Source organism: Hypomesus transpacificus, unplaced genomic scaffold (genome assembly GCF_021917145.1).
Source record: "Hypomesus transpacificus isolate Combined female unplaced genomic scaffold, fHypTra1 scaffold_27, whole genome shotgun sequence".
Taxonomy (NCBI): Eukaryota; Metazoa; Chordata; class Actinopteri; order Osmeriformes; family Osmeridae; genus Hypomesus; species Hypomesus transpacificus.
In genome coordinates, this window is record NW_025813796.1 from 856,444 (window position 1) to 877,814 (window position 21,371).

General features: G+C 46.4%; 2 protein-coding genes and 1 long non-coding RNA gene across 3 annotated transcripts in view; 2 read left to right on the forward strand and 1 right to left on the reverse strand.

Moving 5' to 3' along the window:
• The first annotated feature begins 1,861 nt into the window (after window positions 1–1,861).
• mef2ca (myocyte enhancer factor 2ca) lies at window positions 1,862–7,733 on the forward strand. Its single transcript, XM_047015010.1, has 7 exons — window positions 1,862–2,024; window positions 2,151–2,349; window positions 2,651–2,695; window positions 2,820–2,995; window positions 3,625–3,754; window positions 3,869–4,001; window positions 4,181–7,733. Exons 2-7 carry the CDS (start codon window positions 2,175–2,177, stop codon window positions 4,521–4,523), a joined length of 1,002 nt encoding a protein of 333 aa, XP_046870966.1. The 5' UTR covers window positions 1,862–2,024; window positions 2,151–2,174; the 3' UTR covers window positions 4,524–7,733.
• A 544-nt stretch (window positions 7,734–8,277) lies between these two features.
• On the forward strand, window positions 8,278–11,091 carry LOC124463216. Its single transcript, XR_006955539.1, has 4 exons — window positions 8,278–8,621; window positions 9,363–9,442; window positions 10,402–10,454; window positions 10,770–11,091. It is a non-coding gene; the product is annotated as an uncharacterized LOC124463216 (long non-coding RNA).
• A 542-nt stretch (window positions 11,092–11,633) lies between these two features.
• Window positions 11,634–21,371, reverse strand: part of epb41l4a (erythrocyte membrane protein band 4.1 like 4A) — a 39,065-nt gene continuing 29,327 nt past the window's right edge. The window contains exons 16-24 of the mRNA XM_047014988.1: window positions 21,068–21,181; window positions 20,645–20,692; window positions 20,191–20,268; window positions 19,522–19,641; window positions 19,299–19,346; window positions 19,125–19,193; window positions 18,659–18,769; window positions 18,392–18,470; window positions 11,634–18,215 (exon numbers count right to left, since the gene is read on the reverse strand). Of these exons, the coding sequence (XP_046870944.1) occupies window positions 18,105–18,215; window positions 18,392–18,470; window positions 18,659–18,769; window positions 19,125–19,193; window positions 19,299–19,346; window positions 19,522–19,641; window positions 20,191–20,268; window positions 20,645–20,692; window positions 21,068–21,181 (778 nt within the window). The 3' untranslated portion in view covers window positions 11,634–18,104. The remainder of the gene's footprint in view (window positions 18,216–18,391; window positions 18,471–18,658; window positions 18,770–19,124; window positions 19,194–19,298; window positions 19,347–19,521; window positions 19,642–20,190; window positions 20,269–20,644; window positions 20,693–21,067; window positions 21,182–21,371) is intronic.

Sequence of the window (21,371 nt, forward strand, 5' to 3'; positions counted from 1 at the left end):
TCTTCGGCGGCCATGGCCCCCGCTGTGTGGTTGGTGGGAGGAGGGATGTGGACATTCGTCAGGAATGGTGTTCCTTTCAGGGCAGTCGTGGTGGAATGGTGTGAGGGTTGCAGGCCATGTTCCTTGGCACACACAGAACAAGTGACGCCCCTCGCTTTGCCCTTGTAGAGGCAGCACCCACTCGCATGCAAGTACATGAAAATACACACACACACACACACACACACACACATATCCCCACGTACGCTTTAAGTGAAATAGGTGCACACCCAGCACACACCTTAGTTATAGCCTTCATGTGGCGGTTGTGGTTATGTGGCTACGAAATTGAGCAAAGATGAAAGCAGAGGGATATGTCTGAGTAGAGGTGTAGACAGCTTAGGGAGGGGTACTTCTGTCGAACTGTGCGGATGAGCTCCAATCCAATTGGATTTGAGTAGCCTTTTTTTTATTTTATACAAGCGGTATCACAGAGGCTTCACAGATGTCCATGGACCCGCACCTACGCCAACCTAAAATCCCCCGAGGAGGGCACAGAGAAGAAGAACAAAAAAAAACGTCCAGGAAAAGATCAGAGAGCAACATGGTAGAAACCTTGGGAGGAGCATTTCAGTGAGGGATCCTCTCGATCCGAGACGGTTGGTGGGAGAGAGAAATCTGCTTCCTCTCTCTCTCTCTCTCTCTCTCTCTCTCTCTCTCTCTCTCTCTCTCTCTCTCTCTCTCTCTCTCTCTCTCTCTCTGTCTCTGTCTCTGTCTCTCTGTCTCTCTGTCTCTGTCTCTCTCTGTCTCTCTCTGTCTCTCCGTCTCTCTCTGTCTCTGTCTCTGCCCTCTCTCTCTCTCATTCAGCTGTTTTCCTTCAAGGCTTGAGTGCCTTCAGTCAGCTGTCCCCAACCACCTGCCTTACCCTTACCTTTCACACCACACACACACGCGCGCATACACACACACTTCCTCAAGGTTACCCTCTTGAGCCACTCCAGCTGTTCATTATCAGCATAGCAGTATACGCGTGGACCTAAAGAAGGCTGTAGAAAATGCCAGACTTTGTTGTAAAAGGGTAGCGGGCGTGTGATGTACAGTGTGTCTGGATGTGTCAGTGTGTGCGTGTATAATTAATATGGATATTAGAGAGAAAACAACAAGGACTGTCGGCAATGGGTCAGATTGACTTGGGGGGTGGAGTGGGGGAGGGGGGGGCGGGGGGGGTGAGGGGGCGCAGTCGGTGCCACATGAGCAAAAAATAGCCTTCTACGGCCATCCCGCAGACCTTGTGCGGCTATTGGCTGAATCTGGGCCCTGCCCCTCCCCCCCCTCCCCATGTCGACCAGTAACAGGTGGGCATGACTAGGATGAGTGGGATAACTGGACTGAGCCAACCACTGTATGTGTGTGTGCGTGTGTGTGTTTGCGTACGTGTGTGTGTGTGTTGCAGTGGTCCAGTGATTGGACTGCCCCCCGTGTAAAGTGCTGAGGTGGGTCAGGGTGAGAGCAAAGGCGCCTACGGTGTGGCACCCGCACGCTCAAACGCCCACACCTCGATGTGTTGCCTGCCTCTCTCCCCTCTTGAAGCCCTCACCACAGCAAAGGAAAGGACCCACCGTCTCGTAGACGGGTGTGGGTAGCCTACGATGGCTGTCTCCAAGCCCTGTAGGGCACTGTGACTACACCTACAGTAACGGGGGTCGTGTATAGTAAAAAAAAAAAAAAAAAGTTGATCTGACTCTTTTGCATATGTGCTGCTGAAGCAAAATCGACCTGATGAAGTCGAGTATTTCTGTACAGATGGCGCCCCCTTGTGTCGGAAAGGAGCCGCGCGTTGGGACCGCGCCATTGACGCTCGGTGGTAAACGTGGCCTCTGTCTGTCTCCCCTCTCTGTCAGACCCTCAGGAAGAAGGGCCTAAACGGCTGCGACAGCCCCGACATCGAGGCGGACGACTCTGCCGGCCAGAGCCCCGAGTCGGAGGACAAATACCGCAAGATCAACGAAGACATCGACCTCATCATCAGCCGACAGAGACTGTGTGTAAGTCCACGCCGGCGGCCATCTTTGCGTTCTGAACCGGATGACCCCCCCCCCCCCCTCTCTCCCCCGCCACAGCTCTCTCCCGGTGCTAATTGCTATCGTATCCGTTTTTGTCCGCGCAAACAGGCCCTCCCTCCCTCAAACTACGACATGGGATTGTCCATCCAAGCCAATAACCCCAGCGGACTGCTTTACTCACACCCCGGGGTGGGGGGGTCCTTGGGGAACCACAACCTACTCCCCCTCACACACTCCTCCCTGCAGAGGAACAGCATGTCGCCTGGACCCACACACACACACCGACCCCCCAGTGCAGGAAATGCAGGTATGGACCCAGGTACACAAGTAGACACACACACACACACCCCACTCACACACTGTTTTCATGCTCTCTTCTCTCTTGTTTAAAGTCGGAAAAAAAACGTACTGTCAAGCTTGCTCGTTGCTTCTTTTGACCAGTTTATTAGGATGACAGACGCGTGTGGCAAGAAGTAACGAGCCAGCTTGAGAGTGCGTTTTCTTTCGACTTTAAGTTATTAGTCTTTTTTCACTCGCACCCGAAATCGCCTTTTATTTTGGAAGCAGAGCGCGCCTATCCTTCAAAAAACTATTCTCTCTTGTAACAGGTTTGATGGGATCAGAGCTTTCTAACACTGTGGTTTCCAGTGCTGGTAAGATTATATCTAATACATCATGTCGAGCACAGCAGATTTGTACAGTATCTTTGCATCTTCATCGGAGTCGATCCAACGTAGAAATCGACGTAACCTTGAACCTCTTCTCCTCATTGGCCAGGTACCGTTAGCTATAGTAACCACTGCGGCTCCCCAGTACTGATGGGCTCTCCTGGGGGCATGTCCAAAGGGATGCAGGCTAAGACTCCACCCCCCATGTCCCTGAGCATGAACCGCAAGCCGGACCTGCGCACCCTGATGCCCCCCAGCAACAAGAATAACAACATGCCCTCCATCGTGAGTGCTCGCTTTCTGTCTGTCTCTCTCTCTCTCTCTCTCTCTCTCTCTCTCTCTTTCTCTGTCTCTCTCTCTCTCTCTTTCTCTCTCTCTCTCTCTCTCTCTCTCTCTCTCTCTCTCTCTCTCTCTCTCTCTCTCTCTCTACCTCTCTCTCTCTCTCTCTTTCTTTCTCTCTCTCTCTCTCTCTCTCTCCTTCTCTGCCTCTCACTCCTCACTTGGTAATCCCCCGATTGAGCCGTACCCTTGATCTCTCCTTCGTTGGCGTTCCACCCCTCTTCCCCCTTCTCTCCCCCTCCCCTCCAGTCTCCCCCTGGCATAGTGTCTCCCCTTCCTGTCCCCTCCCATGTGGTTCATGACTCCCCGTACACCTCCATATAGATAGATGTGTTTGTACTGCTGTGTAGATCCATTAAGGCCTAAACGCAGATCTCCACATAGACTAACATAAATGTGTTCCCTCTTGCTCAATGCTACCAGTGTGAGGATTTTGACCTAATGCTGGTGAGTAGTTGACATGAGAGATGTAGGTGGACCTTCATAGTTGTGTGTTCCTAATGGACGTTTGTCACCATTGTGCCGGGCTGAATCCTGATTCGTTTTAACGGTTTTGTTGACGACCCTTCTTCTAGAATCAGAGAATAAATCACTCCCAGACCGCCCAGACTTTGGCCTCTCCGGTGGTGTCCATAGCAACCCCCACTCTGCCCGGGCAGGGAATGGGCGGGTACCCTTCTGCCCTCTCCACCTCCTATGGCACAGGTGGGTACAGCAGGGGAACTACAATTATGGACGTCACGCAGTTTGCCGTTTGTGAGCCACGGCCCGATGTCTGACCTCTGACCCCCCCCACCCCCCTCCCTTGTCTGTGTGCAGAGTACTCCCTGGGCAGTGATCTGTCCTCCCTGACAGGCTTCGGGGGTTCTGGCTCTCTTCACCTGGGGTCAGTCACCGGCTGGCAACAGCAACAGCTGCAGGGCCTTCAACACTCTACGCTAGGACACATGGGGTGAGCAGAACTGTCATGCTCCGTGTGTGTGGTCTACCTTCCTGCCTCCCTGTCGGCCTGTCGGCCTGTCTGTCTGTCCATCTATTTGTCTGTCTGTCTCTGTCTGTCTGTCTGTCTGTCTGTCTGTGTCCATTCCTTTCTCTGTCTCTGACTGTCTCTCCCCTCTTCTCCTCATCCAGGAACCTGTGCCAGAATTCCAACCTCAACCTCTCGTCCGGTCATCAGAACCTCCACATCAAATCGGAGCCCGCCTCCCCTCCCAGGGACAGGGGTATGGGGATGGTGGGCGGGGGCCTCGGGGGCGTGTCCACGATGGGCTACCCAAACAACCGGGGCCAGGCGGAAGCCGGCCGTTCCCCGGGCGACAGCGTGTCCAGCTGCGGGAGCTCGTACGACGGCAGCGACGACCGCGAGGACCACCGTGGCAACGACAACTTCCTGCTCCGACCCCTGTCCAATCAGGATGAGCGCCACAGCCCGTCGGTCAAACGCATGCGCCTATCAGAAGGCTGGGCTACATGATTAATCCCACCCCTTAGGCAGGAAAGCCACAGGGGGGGAGGGGTCTGTCTATAGTGTTACCGCATAGTGTTATTATGATTATATTATTCTTGTGCTGAGTGAGTGCTATAGGTATAACAGCGACATATACTGGATAGGGGGATGGAAAGTAGCGTTAAGTGAAATGACAGCGTGTTTTTAATACTGTATACTGTAGTAGCTCTGGCCAAATGTAGTCCATGACATGAACAACAGGGGCTCAGTTGAGATCTACCCATACACAGTGGGTGGCGAGTGAGGAAGGGTTTGGGACGGGGGGGGCGGGACGTGTATTGCTTGTACCGTGTGCGTGTGTGTGTTAGGGAATATAAGTACATAAATATGCACATTTGTACATGTGCAAAATCTAGGTCAACTACAGTAACAAGGATGTGAGGAAATAAGTCTGGTACTCAAAGCTACTGGTGAGTAAAAAAAAAAATAGAAAAAAAAATTGTTACGGCCTAGTGTGACATAGGACATGAGAGCAAGGTGAAGTGCTAATGTAATACTGAGATAGTACTTGTATAGTTCTTGTTAACAACCCAGGTGTTTCAGTCTGCTGTCCTGGTTGAATTGCAGCTGTATGTATGCTCACCACAATCCATGCTGTGTTGCAGGTTCAACGTATTTATGTAAATATAAATATATAGAAAGGGGAGATTGGCAGGGCGACGGTTAGAGAAGGAAAGAAAGAGAGAGAGATAGAGAGAAAGAGAGAGAGAGAGAGAGAAAGGGAGGGAAGAAGAAAGGAAGAAAGAAAGAGAGCCAGAGAGAGAAAGAAATCAAGAAAGAAAGATGGTGAGAGCGTGAGGGAGAAGAACAGAGGCGTATGCCACAGGTAGCAGAAAAGTGAACCCCAGGACAAATAGAATGTTCCACTTGAAGGAAAGAAGCCCATGAATTTGGTCAATGCCATGTTAGCGGAGTGAAAAGGGGGCTGCATTGAACTCCACTCTTCCAAATGAACAGTTTTACTCAAGCAAAGCATGTTTGGCTTTGTAAAGAATAGAATGAGCCAGTGTGTGTGTTTTTCCTAGATCTGCCAGTGTGAGCAAGCAGAGCCATATAAACAGATGGAAATTGGATGCTTTGCTGCACAAATACGTGACGTCTCTTTATAGTGAAATGTAAAAAAAAAAAAGAGTATATTCCTACCTAATTATATATATTAATTTGAAGAGGATTTTGAATGTATTTGAAATTAAGGATGCCTCTAGCCCTTTTAAGTCTATTTAATAATGTCAAAACAGTTGTTTTTCAAAATAGCAAAAGTTCTGTAAGTGCTGGTGCACATTCTTTTCTATCAAATATTCTTGTTTAGCCAAAAGGCAGTAGACCTTTGCTTAGAGTAGTCACTCTACAGTACACAAGCAGGTAGTGTACATTTATACATTTATAACCCTGTTTGAATACTTTGAACGTATCCTTAAAAAAAAACTGTCTAAATTGATCAACAGGCCCATGTGAGATTAATGATCACATTAAGGGTGCATTTCTACAGTAATTCTGCAGGACTTCTGGTCGGGGGGCTAGTCCTGGGTTCGGTCCCGCTGCTGTGGTTACAATTCTCTGTAGTCTCACATAACAGGGCTGTCTAGGATAGACATCTTTTTTATGTAGCCTCAAATGATCAAGATAGCACTTACCTGCCATAGATTAACTTTTAATCCCCCCCCCATGTCCCAGGATAAAACATTGATACAATTTGACACTAGGAATGTGTCTTAAAGAACCACAACAATCATGGTTGCTGTACCTCTCCATTGACATAAAAAACACGCAAAGTTCTTTTCACATACTGTATCAGTATACCATGACGAACCAGTGCCTTAAGCTGTTTAACCCCCATTAGAACAACATGAGATTCACGCCAAGCTACACTCCATAGCAGCGGGTAGAAACTGGATCCAGGCTCTAGTCTGTCATATTGTAGTCTGCTAGCCAGACCTGCTGTAGGCACATGGACATAAGGAATGATGAGCAGCATACAGAGGCTGTAAAAATTGTTTTACACAGGTGTAAGATATGGCTGGGTGGTGTCTATTTTGAATATTTTGGTCGAGATGCTGTATATTTGAAGCTCAAACCCCCAGCCGCACCCCCTGGGCTAAATCCTGCTTTGAACATTTCCCCAACTACTTAGAGTTGTGTTTCAGTCCAGATGTTGTGTGCACTATATCACAAGCTATAATGTTTTTCATGGAGATTTTTACTTTTTAAAATTTGAATTGTTCTATTCTGAGACTTTGGTTTATCTGAGCAGTGGCTGGACAGCTGCCTATCTCCTTACTACAGTTGTACTGTGGTTGTTGTCATTTGAACGTTTTGCAAAGACAAAAAGTGAACCCAAAAGCATCACTTATGACTTTGAAAGTCATTTTTGTTCTTTGCCAGGCTGCAATACCATGATAATGTATGTGCAAAAGGGCAGAGCCCCGAAAATGTCTCATTCTACTTGACTTCCCATCCTCTCTCAAATGAACAAGGGGTTTGTTTCTCACACCATAGTCCTGGAGAGCAACCCTTTTGTAGGTTTCTGACCAACCACAGGAATCTGTGATGAGGTCAATCAGGAGGGCTGGACATGAGCCTCTCTATGGGGTTCTGGGACCCTGGTTGGAGGCCACTATTCTGGGTAGTTCAAGTATTGAGTTGGGAACCTGGAGCAAATGGGTTATAGACTAACCATGGCATGTTGATCCTGCTCATCCACTGGTCAGAGCAACTCTCTTTCCTTGTATTGTATTCTCCCTTATTAGAATGTGTCTGTGCTGTAAAGTCTGCAATCTACCTGTACTTCAAATTGACCCACAATACAAACTTTCTGATCAGTTCCAAACTCTGTGTTCATGAGAATAGTATAACTTTGCCCCTCTAAAGATAAAGGTCCATGAACAATAAGGTTTGAGTGGCCCCTGTATTATTTGTTTTCCTTATTTAACATGAAAACACTAACCATCAAGGGATTGGGCTTTTATTTTTGCTAGTGACTGGGAAATTTGAAGTAAATGTTTTGAAATTAAGAGGCTCCAAGCGGCATAAGCTGGCCTTTGTCGCCACTTGAAGACAAAATGTTTCTCATTGGAAGTTCACCTCTGTCGCAGCTGTAAGAAATCAAATGTATTTTCCTGTATTGGAAATCTGGTATTTGTATTTTGCAGAAAAATTCAGTAAATATACAGGCTCTCATATGTTTTGGTGTGATTTATTTGACTTTGTCTGACTTTTTATCCTGCCACCCTTCTATTCTGCAGGTACAATCACTCACACATCTCAGACACCTTTATGAATCATTTGTTTAATTTGTTCTCCATACCTTATATACCTGAATTTCATACTCATGTACCCCTTTGGAAAATGTGTACTGTCACAATTCTGGATGCTGAATGCAGCATTGACCAAGGTTAGGCCTATATCAAAGAAAAACATGGTTGAAGTCAGAGTGAACCAACCCTTAAGTGAATGCGCAGGGGGCTAGCCAGAATGTTATCTTTGCTGGTTCCCATCTTAAAATGAAAGGGGCCACTAAATAATAAAAAAATAAATAGATTCAATGTAGGTTTCTATTATTTTATTTGGACCATATGCCATTCTAATGTAAAACCACTAGATGTCACAGAGGACCACTTGCTCCTACATCGCCGGTATTCAACGCAAGCATGGAACGGGAATACTAATCGCACGTAGCCAATGCCCAGAGGGCTAGCTCCCCCCGCCTAAAATCGGATTGGTGGACACGGTTCTATCAACCCAGACAGGAGGACCTTGAGTTACTGCGGACTGCACAGAGTCAGTTGTCTGGCTGTAGCTACCGCAGTTCTAATGGGGGGCTTGGCCCCGGTCCAAAAAACCTTTCGTATTAGCTCATTGTTAAGATTCTAGGTCTTTACCAAGTCGCAGAGACTGTAACAGTCTGTTAAACACAGCCTTGGAGAGACACAAGGCTGCTTTTATTTTTAGTCATCCTAAATGCTGTTGCTCAGCACGACTTCATTGCAGTAATTTTTTTAACTTCAGCGAGCGCTCTTCTAGCTGGCAAGTTCACCAGCAATAGAGACTAGTGGAACGGGACGATCTGTAAGTAGCTAATGTAATGGCTGGCTAGTTCGCTATTTAGCAAGCCACTATGACCTACACAAGTCAGCTGTTTCCATTCATTGCATACAGTTTGCTTGTTTGTTAATCAAGCGTAGCAAGCTAGCAGTTAGCTATGCTAATTTGTGTTCACATCCCTAGCACTAGTGGCAAATTACATTTATTCATTTAGCAGACGCTTTATTATTGTGACCTCATGCTCAGCATGGACCGCATTTGTTTGTTTAATTGCAGTTTAGCTAGCTTTATAGTTAACGTTGGACAAAAAGGTAATTGCAAACCACCCAACAAAGCTATTTTGCTAGTCAGCCTGCATATTTGGCTTAGGAGCTTGGTAGTCGCTATAGCTAGGACAGCAAGGCTAGCAGTTAAGTCCACCCTTTTTAAGTCGTTGAATGAATGTACCAGCTAATCTTTCTGCTTTGTCAGACAGGGACTGAGACTTTGCAGCATGTGACATACTAGAGACGGTATAACGAAATGCTTGATGGCAAATTAGGCTGAATCCCAACCATTAACTTACACCAGTTCGGGATCGCGGACAGACAGCACGGATCTATATTTAGATCCAGGGAGTCAGGCGAATCGTGCTTTGTCTGCAGAAAATGCATCAGAGAAGCACCGGTGCATCCATTTAATTTAGCAAACGTTAGCCAGATGATAATGTACTGTACACCACGTCCATTGTCCGACTAATAAACATCGGATTCCTTCTTTTTGCAGCGGTTCCAAACTGCTCCGACGACGAGACACCGCAGTAAAAAAAAAAAAAAAAAAAAAAGCTCCGTTTGCTGAGGATCATGGTGAGATTTGACACAGCCTAGCAAAGACCAGTTGTGCTGCATGTGATAAAAATGTCCTAGATTCTATATTGGCATGCCACAGACTTTTGTATTAAAAGACATAAGTTTTATTGTGTCGTGTATGCTGCAAGCTGTACAGTCGTTGGTTCATTGTTTATCCTCAGATAACCTCAACATTGCCTCACACAACCTCAATGCAGATGCATAGAAAGAACACGGACTGCTCATTCTGAACGGACACACCATGGTTGATTGTTACAATTGTATCCCTCATTGTCAATAGCAAAGCTAATAACATGTTATAGAATAAGCTGTTCTCAAAGCAGCAGAATGAGCTCACTAAACCAGCAGGACCAATTGGAGTCAGCTGTAGTTGTTTCATCCAATCCGAGGCACTTGCAGTGCTGCAGTGGTCCTATCAGAACCTTGAGCAGCAGTAATGCAGTGCTCTAGACCACTAAGGTAGGCTGCAGCCTTCCTCCATCCAGTGCTGTGGAGTTCAGCCGGGGCAGAGTCAGTGGAGGCGGGGCCCTAGGATCCGTCTCTGGTTGTGGGTTCAGAGGGTTCAGGCACGCTCAGTGTGGCGGTCTGACGTGAGGAAAAATGTGACCTCATTCGACTGTTGCTGGAGGCCTTCCCATCTACAGTCAGGGATGTGGAATACACACTGCTTTTAGCAGGTGGCAGACTCTACTGTAATGACTCATGCTGAATGTATGTGTGTTTACTTGAATAGTATACCCTGTAAAATAAGGGTCTATTTCTGCACGTTTTGTGCTAGTTGTAATATAGTCTCCTTGGTCAGATGCTTTTATTTGCTCCACAAATTGTTTTCAATGTTTTGCATAAATGAGGGGGCTAAGCACACTATGACTAAGCGTCTTGAACAATGTTCTTTAGCTTGAGTCCCATTTAATGTGAAAACAGACCTTTTTGTCTTTATTTCACCTCCCTCACAGGTATGGGCTTAACGGCTGGATTGTAATCAACAGTCAATGGAGGTGTCCCTGAGGTAACAGACTCTTCTCAGAGAATTAATCGAAGCTTCATACTGAGTGAACGGACAGAAAAATCGTTTGGTTATATGTTCCATGACTTCATAGATTGTCCAAAGACAAATATGGTTATCAGAGTTCCAGCACTATTAATTATGGTTTTAGAAGTTACAATCATGTCTGCATGCTGAACATGTATTCAATCACGGTCAAGATTATTATACTTTCCACATAGCCACCTGGCTATGTGTTCAAATATTGCGCAAGGATATGTATTTCACAAGGTTTCACTCTCGCCTAACACGTTTCTGTGTTCTCGTTTGCATTGCCAGAGACGACTGCAGGATCACTCGGGCCGCCGGATCCAATGGGAACTCTTGTGGAACTCCCAGTTCCTTCACTTTGGCCTGGGAGACGCACGCTCTCACTGCAAAGATCAAATGGAAAAGAGGAAGTCGACATACTTTTATTTCTGTAATCGAGTATATCCTTTTGTTTGGTGTGTTTTGTTTAGTTTTTAGTTTTTTTTTTTTTGGGGGGGGGGGGGGGGGGGGGGGCTTAGGGTTAGATAAGATCATGACATGACTGGGGAAGTGTTCCTGTCTGTGTGATGATCATTCTTGTTAACATGTTAGAATACATATGGGACTCTAAGCCTTGTTGATATGTTTGTTATCCGGGGGAGGGGAGGAAAAGCCAGATGTGACACACAGCAGTAATGTAGAGATGGACCCACCGCTCTGTGCTGACAACCTCCGCAGATGTTGCCTCGGGAGGGGGGGGGGGGGCTAAGCAACTTGCAGCAGCATGTCTTCCACTTCTCCACAAAACACACTCTAACAACTCAACCATCCTTCTCTCTCTCTTTTTACTGTACGTTCACTCCTAGTTCCGGCTGTGCAGCCTCGTACGAAACAGTGCCGTTCTCGCTTTACGGTTTCGAGTGGTTTACTCACAGGTGCAATCATGCAGAAAATCCAGTCCAGTATTCCTGACGACCCAGTCAGCCGTCTTTTGTTTTCCAGAGGTACTCAACCTCTCGAAATGTTCATTTATTTAGGCCGCTGACACCAGTGACACGGTCTACGTATATTTCACACAATACAGTATTTACTGAGGCTCAGAGTCCCTGTTTTTTTCTTCCCATTTAGGTACTAAATGCTTGGTAGTTTATGCTTTATTTTCATGTGCTTGTCTTTTTCCCAATTTATTTCCCCCCCCCCCAGAGTAGGTATGCTTTGTTAGGGTCAGGCGTTTGCGTGGCCCGTAATTAAAACCATATGTAGAACATGTACGCTGTGATGTATAGAAGTAGCTGTAGAAATGCATTGTTTCCTTGTGGTAAGTGATCGAGATGCTGCCACGGATTTGAGACACTGATGAATGGTGCTATTTTGGACTTTAATCTCCTCCTTGGTAAGGTAGCTGAGATGGGTTTTTATTCTATATTTTCACATTCTAAGAAGGTGTGGGTTCTCTTGTCGTCTGGTTGTTGTAACTTGGCCTGGATTTACCTTTTTTTTTGTGGTTTTCTGTGCGGCTTTCTCATTGGATTTGTAGAAAGGTAAATTGAAGAGGGGGAAAAACAAAAACGATCACGGTAGATATTTGAAATAAAGGAAAGGATCACGTGACATGATTATCCGAATACATCATGTTGAGGGGAGCAATCACAAAACTGCAATCTTTGAACACTAGTTTCCCTTTAACTCGTCGTGTAGAAAGGGAAGATATAGCACCCAGCACATGTCACTTTTAAAAAATGCCGTTTGCTTTTGAGTTTGTGCATTTTGATAGACAATCTCAAACCAAGAGTGCATTCCCTTTCTCAATAGACAGTATATATATATGCAAAGTAACGCACACTAATGACAAAGCAATGACATGATCAAAGGACGTCGTTAGAGTCCACAGTACTGTCATTTGCAGAGTTAGCTTCAAGTTGCTTGGAATAAGTTCAGGCAAGAAAAGTGTTCTTGTGAACTGGCCAGACAGCCCATCGGCCGTGTGAGTAAGTCCCAGCCTTGGCGGGTTTGGGGTCTTTCACCAGCTCGTTATAGCATAGTCATGAAAGAGAAATTGATGCGAGACTGACAAGTATAATCTTGTTTGAAAATAAAATAAAAAAAGAAGCATTTTCCAAACAAGGCAAACATGTAGCATCACATAACACACAGAAGAACAATCTTTTTCATTGATGTCTTTTCTGAATGATTTTGTAAATTAATTGAGACGCTTTCTTTGTTACAAAACACAAACTAAACCAAAAAGCTTCTTATTTCATATTTTTTTGGCTCTAGTGGTTTTCAAACATTGAAGAGATGTCAGTATTTCCAGTTTTGTCCTTGCTTCCTGTTAATTCATAATTGTCAGATTCTAATATAACCAACTTGAAAGCCCACGTTAGTGTTCTCTAGTCTTCCATGTCACCCCTCAATATTGGGGTATTACTGTGTCAGTTTGTAGTCTAACTAATTGCATGCTCTATTCTTGATTTTTATAAATAATTCAATTTCCTTCTGTTTTTCATCCCATTGACTTGGTATGTTTTGTATATAGAAAATGAATAGCTTAAACCAGATCTGTTGTAGTTTGTTGATGTATTCTGTATTTACCAGTGTGTATGGTTAGGTGAGAAACCATGAAGCTTTTCGACATTAATAATGAGGCACTTATAGTATCCCATGTACTTTTTTGGCACTTTTAGCAGTAGCTCAATAAACACGCAAGCTCTTTGAATCGTTTCCAGTCTCCCCTTGCATGAATGAGCTGGGAAAAACGGTGCATTTTCAGTCAATCTCAATCGATCATAAAAAAAAACGGTTGCAAAGATACTTACGCAAAGACAGCAGCAAGCCAAGTTTGAAAAGAGAAAGCGTTAAATTGTGTTCTTATTTTTCGAGGATTTTTAGATGAAAGGCATGCTCAGTTGAATGTAACTAATGCACATCGATGGGGTGAATACACTTAGGTGGTTATTATATATTACTTTATGACAGGGACATAGCAAGACTAAACCTATATGGACATGAGCATAGATACCAATGTGTAGCTTAGCCACATTTACTGGTTTATCTACCCTCATAATGGTGACTTGATTCACAAGAGCTTTATCATCTGTGAAGCTAGTACAGTATAAAACATCTCATAAACATTCTTGAGGAATTCTAATGGTCCTCTTAACAAGTGTGAATCGAGAAAAAAACTTGGAACATCACATGGAAAATGTAGTCAAGGGGAAGCTAATGTTTGGCAAAGGATAGCCCTTTCAGACTGCCTTCGTGGCCGCACACTTTACAAAATTATTTTGAGGACCTGTCGTCGTCTCTGCCAATGTGTCATAGCGTCTTGTCGAAAATGGTGTCTTGTGAACACGGACGAGCCTGGCCTCTACGGGACTGAAATGTGTTTGCGTATGCGTGTTTGCTTCCAGACGGAGAATTGGGGCTGGCCAGGGGTGTCTTATTTCCTCACATCTGTGAGACAGGTTCTGGACGGACTTCGCTGAGTCAGCGAGAGAGGTCCATCCTTCTCTGTCTTTGTTTTCGGACCCATCACCTCAACTTCTCCAGCTCCGAAACGCCCCTCTCTTTTTCTCCCTCTCTCCGACCCCTTCTCCCTCCCTCCGCTCTTGGCACGCGCTCCACACATTTCCACGCCACCCTCAACAGCGTGGAATCCTCACAAGCGGGATGAACATGAAGTTGAACAAAGCCAGCCTAAAAAAACACATTGAAGCGATAATAAATCGTTAATTACACAGCGTTGTTTGACCACCTCTCCTCAATTACGGAAGGCTGTTTGACGCCTGCGTTCCAACCCCTAAATGATGTAGCCGTATGGGCGGCAAAAGGGCCGCATTGTGCATAGCAAAAGGCTACAAACGCACAATGAGGGTCAAAGGAAGACTAAGCAAAGTGGTACGACACGTGGTGAGATGCCAATTGAGGGGGCAGCACACAAGACAACCACAAGTTTCACCCAAAAAAAAGAGTCAGTGGTTAGAGTGACATCAGAAGAAGAGGAAGTTGTAGCACTGGAGCCTGGGCAGCTGGAGACACCTCTTTAGACAGGCTGGTCGTCCGTGCTTCTGCGGATGAAAAAAGCACGATTAGGACCGAGCTGGTGTTCGGCCGTGACCCTCGCTGTGGTCAGTCGAGGGCCTCGTGGAGGGAGGCCCACTTCCGGAAGTGAGGCTCACTTCCTTCTGTCACATGGTCTGTTCTTCCTGCTTGTGGTGTAAGCGTATGGTTGCAAACGGACTGGGCCAAGCCTAATTTGTGACTGGTCGACTCCAGTGTGGGGCTGGAATGTAGAGAAGCTTTTGTCTGGGCATGGTGGAAATTATACAGGCTTATATGCTCGAGCAATACAAATGTTGCCACTGTAAAACACCCAACTACTGGATGTTTTGGCATCTGGATGATTGAGACGGCAATAATAGTCTGAGGCTAGAACGATCATTAAATGTGTTGATGTTGCAAGAAAATAGTAAATGATGGTGCTTCATTGGGCAACTGCTTATCAAGTTATTTTTGTTTTGTCAGTTGGTAACGTGTTGCGCAACTGAGCGCTGCACGCACACACACACACACAAAAACACGCGCACACAGACACGTACACACACGCACACACACACAGGAGAAAAGGACATTACTTTCCTAACCCGATGTATCGTATCCGTGATACACGACCTTTCTCCTTCTAATGGAATTATGGAGTCTCTGGTTCGGTCTTTAATGGGCCTTGGTAAATTGTATGAGTGTCCACGGGCAACACATAATCTCGATCACTTACCGTTATTTTAGACTAAGCAGACAGGATCAGGAAATACCTGGGGAGCAGCCTGCTGAAATGTCATGTAACTGACTCTCGCAGACTGGCCAGAGCTGATTTAGCCTTTAATTAAGAGAGATTTTCTGAAGAGAACACAGAGTTGGAAAGTCACTGTCATTGACCCAGCAAAGTGGACCCTTGTTGTGTCTTCACAACGATTCAAAATGTGTCGGTCGACAAACACGATCGTTTCTTACACACGTACAGTAAACGTGGTGGAATGGCGAGGGCACCTCGTTCAGGACGTCTGACACGGAAGGCATCAGGGCTTCAGAGATTCTGCCTGCGGTGTGTTTTGGCAGAACCATACTCTTAATACCCCACAGACACATGCATGCGGATGCTGTCGTCTCAGCCCAGTACAAGTCATATCCTATATGGTCACAACACACCACTGAATTCCTCTTTTTCGAGGGTCAGTCTGCTAAATGTACGATAGGGAGCTGCGTTCACTAATCCAATAGTGTTGTTGAATCGTTGCAGGACATGCATCCTCCTTTGCCATAAGCAGACAGGGAGGAAGGAGAAGGATGTCATCCTGTTTACATGAAACAAAGTGCTTCTGGCTGTTGTTTTCAGAGAAAACAGGATGTTTGGGGATCTGCAGACCCAGATATTGTGTCATTGTAAGGATGGCCTATCCCCGACATTGGCATGACGACTGCATGAAAATGCATTTTGCAGGCGAATGTTGTGTACAAAAAAAGAGAAGAAGAAATATGCAAGTATGCAACTCAGCCCTTAAGTTGTTTGTGAACCCTATTCACGGAAAAAACGATTCTTTACCCGTCCCCGGTCATGAGAAATATCCAACTTTCACTGTTCACTGTGTTTCACTGTTTCTGAATCCACTTCGAGGTCCTTTTTCTATCCCTCTGTGAGAGAGGTGACTGAGTGCATTTGGCGCGATGTGCCGGTATGCTGCCATAACATGTTAACATCTAGACTCGCTCCAGTGCAGATGTGTGGTGGGAAAACCAGCTCTTATGCACACTCATACATCTGGTCCAATCTGACCGTGCAGCTTGAGTCAAGACATGACCAGAGGACCAACAGCCTTCGTCACAGCATCCTCTTAACAAATCTTTTACTCGTTTAAATTTCCCACAATTATTTGTCTAGCCCCAACATGGAAGTATCACTATTGATGTTGGCCTTCATCCCATCATACGATCGACTGTATTCATTTTGGGGGGTTTGATTGATATCAGGAAACTGATATCAATGGTACATACAATGCGTATTGCTCTCTGTATCACCAACTTCCATTTGTTTTGCTCAGCGACAAACATTTAGAAAAGTAATAGAAGGCGTCACAGATGTTGCCAGCTGTTGTGACGGCAGAGGTTCTGTGGAGAGATGAACTCGAAGATCTCAAGGATCCTTCTGTTCCGTTTTTTCTTGACTCAGTACCAGCTGTACGTGACTCGGCAACACATGAGCATATGATCAAAAACCTTCCTTCAACACAAACAGTGAACTGAAATATAAAACTGTTGCTCTGTGTAACTTCAGTTGGGAATACATGTGTCTTCACTTAAATTCCCACACGTATGCACAGGCCTATCATTACTCCGCCCTTACAGGGCAGATTTAATAATCAAAAGTAAATGTGTTTTTGAGATACTTATTTTTCAATTTTTTTGGAAATGCCAGTCACAAAACTGTTGGTAATTTGCCGAGTGTAGACAAAAATTGCATTTGGTTGCCCTCTGGTGGTTTAGTTGGTGCACAAGAAAGTAACTACATCCATGAAGTGCAGAATAAAAAAAAACAGTATCCAATCCCACTTGAACATTTAAGACATATTGAATGCATTTATTGACAAGAATTGAAATTCCAGTTTATTTACCATACAGTGTTAGCTAGAGTATCTATAATTTCTTCTTAAACTGCAGAGAAAGACAGAGAGACCATTACAGTATTTATGTGCAAAAAAAAAGTTGGGTTCCAGTAGCAACATTTCCTACAGTAGAGAGATTACATGTACAGTAAACACCTGACAACAACTATTGAACCCAGTGTCCACTCAGAGATGAGCTTCAGCCCAAATCCTTAGCTTTAATACTGAGCGACAAAACGGGGCAACTCAATTTGGGAGGGGTGGGTGCATAGGACAGGGTTCCCACGTTACCACAGATAATTGGCCTACGCGTAAAAAGGAAGTAGGGTTTTTCGAAATGTCCATGATTTGAGAGTGACATTCGCGACTTTTTCCCCAGGCCTGGTCGTCGCCGTTTTTTTTATTCCCCGGCTTTTCCACGTTTTCCAAGACGGTGGGAACCCTGTTGTGAGACACGATGTCCTCACTGTGCCAGTGTTTGCTAAACGGACCCTTATCCTTCATGTGAGCATCGGCATGACGGAAAACAACAGAAGACTTTTATCCTTAAGACACGGTGACTCTCGATGCATGAGGCGCGTGAACAGGTGACTGAACAAAACAAAAAACAGTCGTAAACAACTTTAGGCTAACTTTTGCGTTTGCCCCTGTACACTTTAGGCTACATCTCCACCCAGCAGAGTCTGCTTTCCCACGTCATCTCGTTGTGAAGACACTTCGTCGCCAGAACGACAAGACATCCAGTGTCCAGGTCTTCCTCTTTAAGGTCGTCTATGCACCATCATATTATACAAACACACAAGGGCACTGCACTTCACAGAGGGGTGGGGGTGGGGGGGGGGGGGGGGGGGGGGGGGGGGCACTGGGTTAGCCAGTATACGCTACAGGTCTCATAGCATTTCGCCTTCAGTTCTTTCCCTCCAAAAACATCCGGGGTTTATCTTTGACACGTTGAGAAGGCTGCTCCTCCGTGAGGTCGGTCCACTGGTCACGTCTCAGTCTTGGTCCTGGGAGCCTGGCTCGTCTTTACCACCTTGACGCTGCTCTTCACCTCCACCTCGCTGATCTCGGACAGCTTGTCTTTGGAGCCGTGCTTCTTCTAGGAAACAACAGCCGAGAAACGTGGCGGCTTACTTTAATGTGAGCTTACAAGATTTTTACCGTCTAAAAATGTGTAATAAAGGTTATAGTGTGGTGTCGAGTAATCTGTGTGTGTGTCGCGCAAAGTATCTGTATGTTGACGGGGTGGGAGGGACAGACGTTGACGAGACTGACCTGGGAAGGGGTGGAGCTTGATCCGGGAACACCAGCGTTATGAGTGACGGCTAAAGGAGGTACCAGGTCTGTCCGAGAGCTTGGCAGTAGAGTAACAGGGAAGGAATCACTCAACAACACCCACCAACTAACTCCAACACATTTCCAATGATGTACTGCTGAACAACATAGGACAGAACAATCCTGAAAGACATTGATGAGGTTTTCTATCACTGTCGTGTGGGGGAAAAACACAAGATCTGATCCCAGATCAGCTCTTGGACTTACTTGACCTCTGAGAGGACCGACCTCTCCCCGTCAGAACACTGGGAGCGCCGGTACTGCCGGAAGCTCCGCGGCGAGTGGGAGTGGCGGATTTTGATTGGATCCCCTTGGGTCCTGAATGACCAGGGAGAGAACAGTTTCTAAACGACGTCGCACGCGGGAATTTCAACAGAACGGCAGTTCGAGGATCTGTCTCAGAGGCTGGCACACAAGAGAAGGCACACAACCCCACAGAGGGCGGATTTGAAAATGGGTTTGTTTTTCCATGCACACCTTTGTTTGGGTGTGAACACAAGATAAAGATGGGAAGGAAACCATGGAGTAGGAAGCCGAGAGACCTCATATGATGACCAATAACCGATTTATAACACAAACCGTGCTCCTACGAATACAATCTAATTGAGTTGGGCAGGGATGACAAACATGAGCCATAACATGGAAGACGCATGCCAGGACCATGGCTACTTACTCTACTTTCTTATAGGGTATCTCCTTCAGCTGTTCTTCAGATAGGCCAGATGGGTCAACCAGCTCCTTCCTGTAGACATATAGACTGTGTTACAAGTGCCGACAGGGGGCCTGTTTTTGGACAGCTAGCTCTGTATTAGATCTCTTCGCACAGTCATGGTGGATGTCATCTTACTGGATGTGTTTCCACAGCTGTTCTTTAGCCTGGACATCTGGACTCCGCCTGAGAAATCAACCCCGAAATACTGCGTGAATATTCACCGTCGATTGGTTTATTTTGGTTCTTTCTTTTTTGTTCTTTGTTCAGAAATAAATGGAGTCTGAGCGCATGGGATTAGGATTAGGCTTTTTGGGCTGAAGAGATGACGGAGGACGGAGGGGTGGGGGGGGTCTCTTACGATCGTGAGCGGTGTCGCGAGCGGCGGTGGGCGGGGTCGTTCTGGGCCCGCTCCTTCTGACGGCGGAGGACCGCCTCCCACTGCGGACCCGAGTCCACCATCTCATTCTCCTGACGAGACCTACACAGGCACGTCGTCATGAAGCACACAGAGTTTCTACAGAGAGTCCCTACAGAGAGTCCCTACAGTGAGTCCCTACAGTGAGTCCCTAAATTGACTCCCTACAGTGAGTCCCTACAGTGAGTCCTTACATTGACTCCCTACAGTGAGTCCCTACAGTGAGTCCCTACAGTGAGTCCCTACATTGACTCCCTACAGTGAGTCCCTACATTGAGTCCCTACAGTGAGTCCCTACAGTGAGTCCCTACAGACACGGTTGACCGTGTACCGCATACCATGAACCAGGACTCATGAAAGCAATATCAATACGAGATAATAATACTATAAATTGTTATAAATGACAAAATAAAAGGACATGCTACCATTCGCACTGACACTCCTAATCCTAATGCGTAGTATATTTTGAGGGGGATTACATGTATAGTAAGTGTATGGGCCTTATAAATACAGTAATGGCAGGCAGGGATAATCCACATTTAGGAAAGTAGTCCACTGTGTGATGGTGGTAAGTCTATTGTAAAGCTCCTGTAAGTCAGCATCACCACCCACCGGTTCCTCTTTTTACGATGCTCCCGGGTGGAATTTTCGGATTCACTTCCACTGCTTGTGTTGCCACGGGAGCGCGACCTAAGGCGCGGGAGTAGAAAAAAGCAAGGGGGTTAAAAGTTTAAGTACGTGAAAGAGAGAGAAAAGAGGAGAGAGAATAAGAGACGAGAAGTCAAGAAAGAAAGAGATGGACAGAAAATAAGAAAGAGGAGCGAGAAGAAGTGTGCGTGTGTGAGAGAGCAGGAACCGAACGTTACGCAGTCAGTGACTCCCTTGGTCAGTGATTAACTTGTCACGAATGACAAATGAACCGCCAAAGGGCGCAAGTGAGCAAGTCATGTTATACTGTTGGTCGGGTACTGCTTTAAAACCGAGCTAAAAATCATCCTCCGTGCCGGTGAAGTCACACAGATTGGGGAGGTGGGGGATACAACAACCGGTGGAGTTGCATAGTTACCGTCGTCGATGTTGTTTGGTCTGTGGCTCCTCATTGGCCTGGCCCTTCCTGAGGGGTCAAATCAGAAGAGAGCTGAGGTCAAACACTCCACATCAACCAGCTCTCGTTTGAGAGCGCAAAAGATTCCATCCACACGCCAGCCAAGCCCTAGTCTGTCTCAGACACTCTACACAGCAACCTCAAAGCAAGAAAACGCATGCTACATCTGTGCAACAAGCCTGAAACAAGCCACCCTAACACTGAATGGAGTCAGTTCAAGTTACGACCACCAGAGGGCAACATTTTCATTTGTAATTGCTGCCTTCTATGCGGTCTCCTCTCGCGGCTCTGCACTAGTCTCCACCTCACAGACACCTCGGCGGTGCGTGTCCCTGGCAGGACTGTGTGGTGGGGAGGCGGAGGAGGAGGCGACAGGCCACCCACCTACGGCGTGCTGACTGGGACGTCTCGTTCTCGCTCCCGCCCGAAGGGGTGCGCCCTCGAGCCGTGGGGAATTTGGGCGACTTGGTCCGCTCGTTCGCCGTGTTGAAAAGTCCACTGGGGGGTGGGGGGGGTAGAAAGAGGTGTGAGCGCGAGGAGATGGGGAGACGAGGATCCTTCCGGAACGAAAATATTCAGCATTCATATTCTGTCCTCATCCCGTGAGGATGGCCTTATAGGTGACACAGAAAGAAGCCAAGAGCACTAGGACCTAGCGGAGTGGTTTTTGGCCCCACAGGCATGATGA

What these genes read in the sequence shown, in the direction of transcription:
- mef2ca (XM_047015010.1), top strand. Translation starts at nt 2,175, where the DNA reads ATGGGATTGTCCATCCAAGCCAATAACCCCAGCGGACTGCTTTACTCA. An exon ending in ATAACAACATGCCCTCCATC is followed by an intron (nt 2,996 to 3,624) that starts GTGAGTGCTCGC and finishes CCCTTCTTCTAG; the next exon opens with AATCAGAGAATAAATCACTC. An exon ending in CTCCACCTCCTATGGCACAG is followed by an intron (nt 3,755 to 3,868) that starts GTGGGTACAGCA and finishes GTCTGTGTGCAG; the next exon opens with AGTACTCCCTGGGCAGTGAT.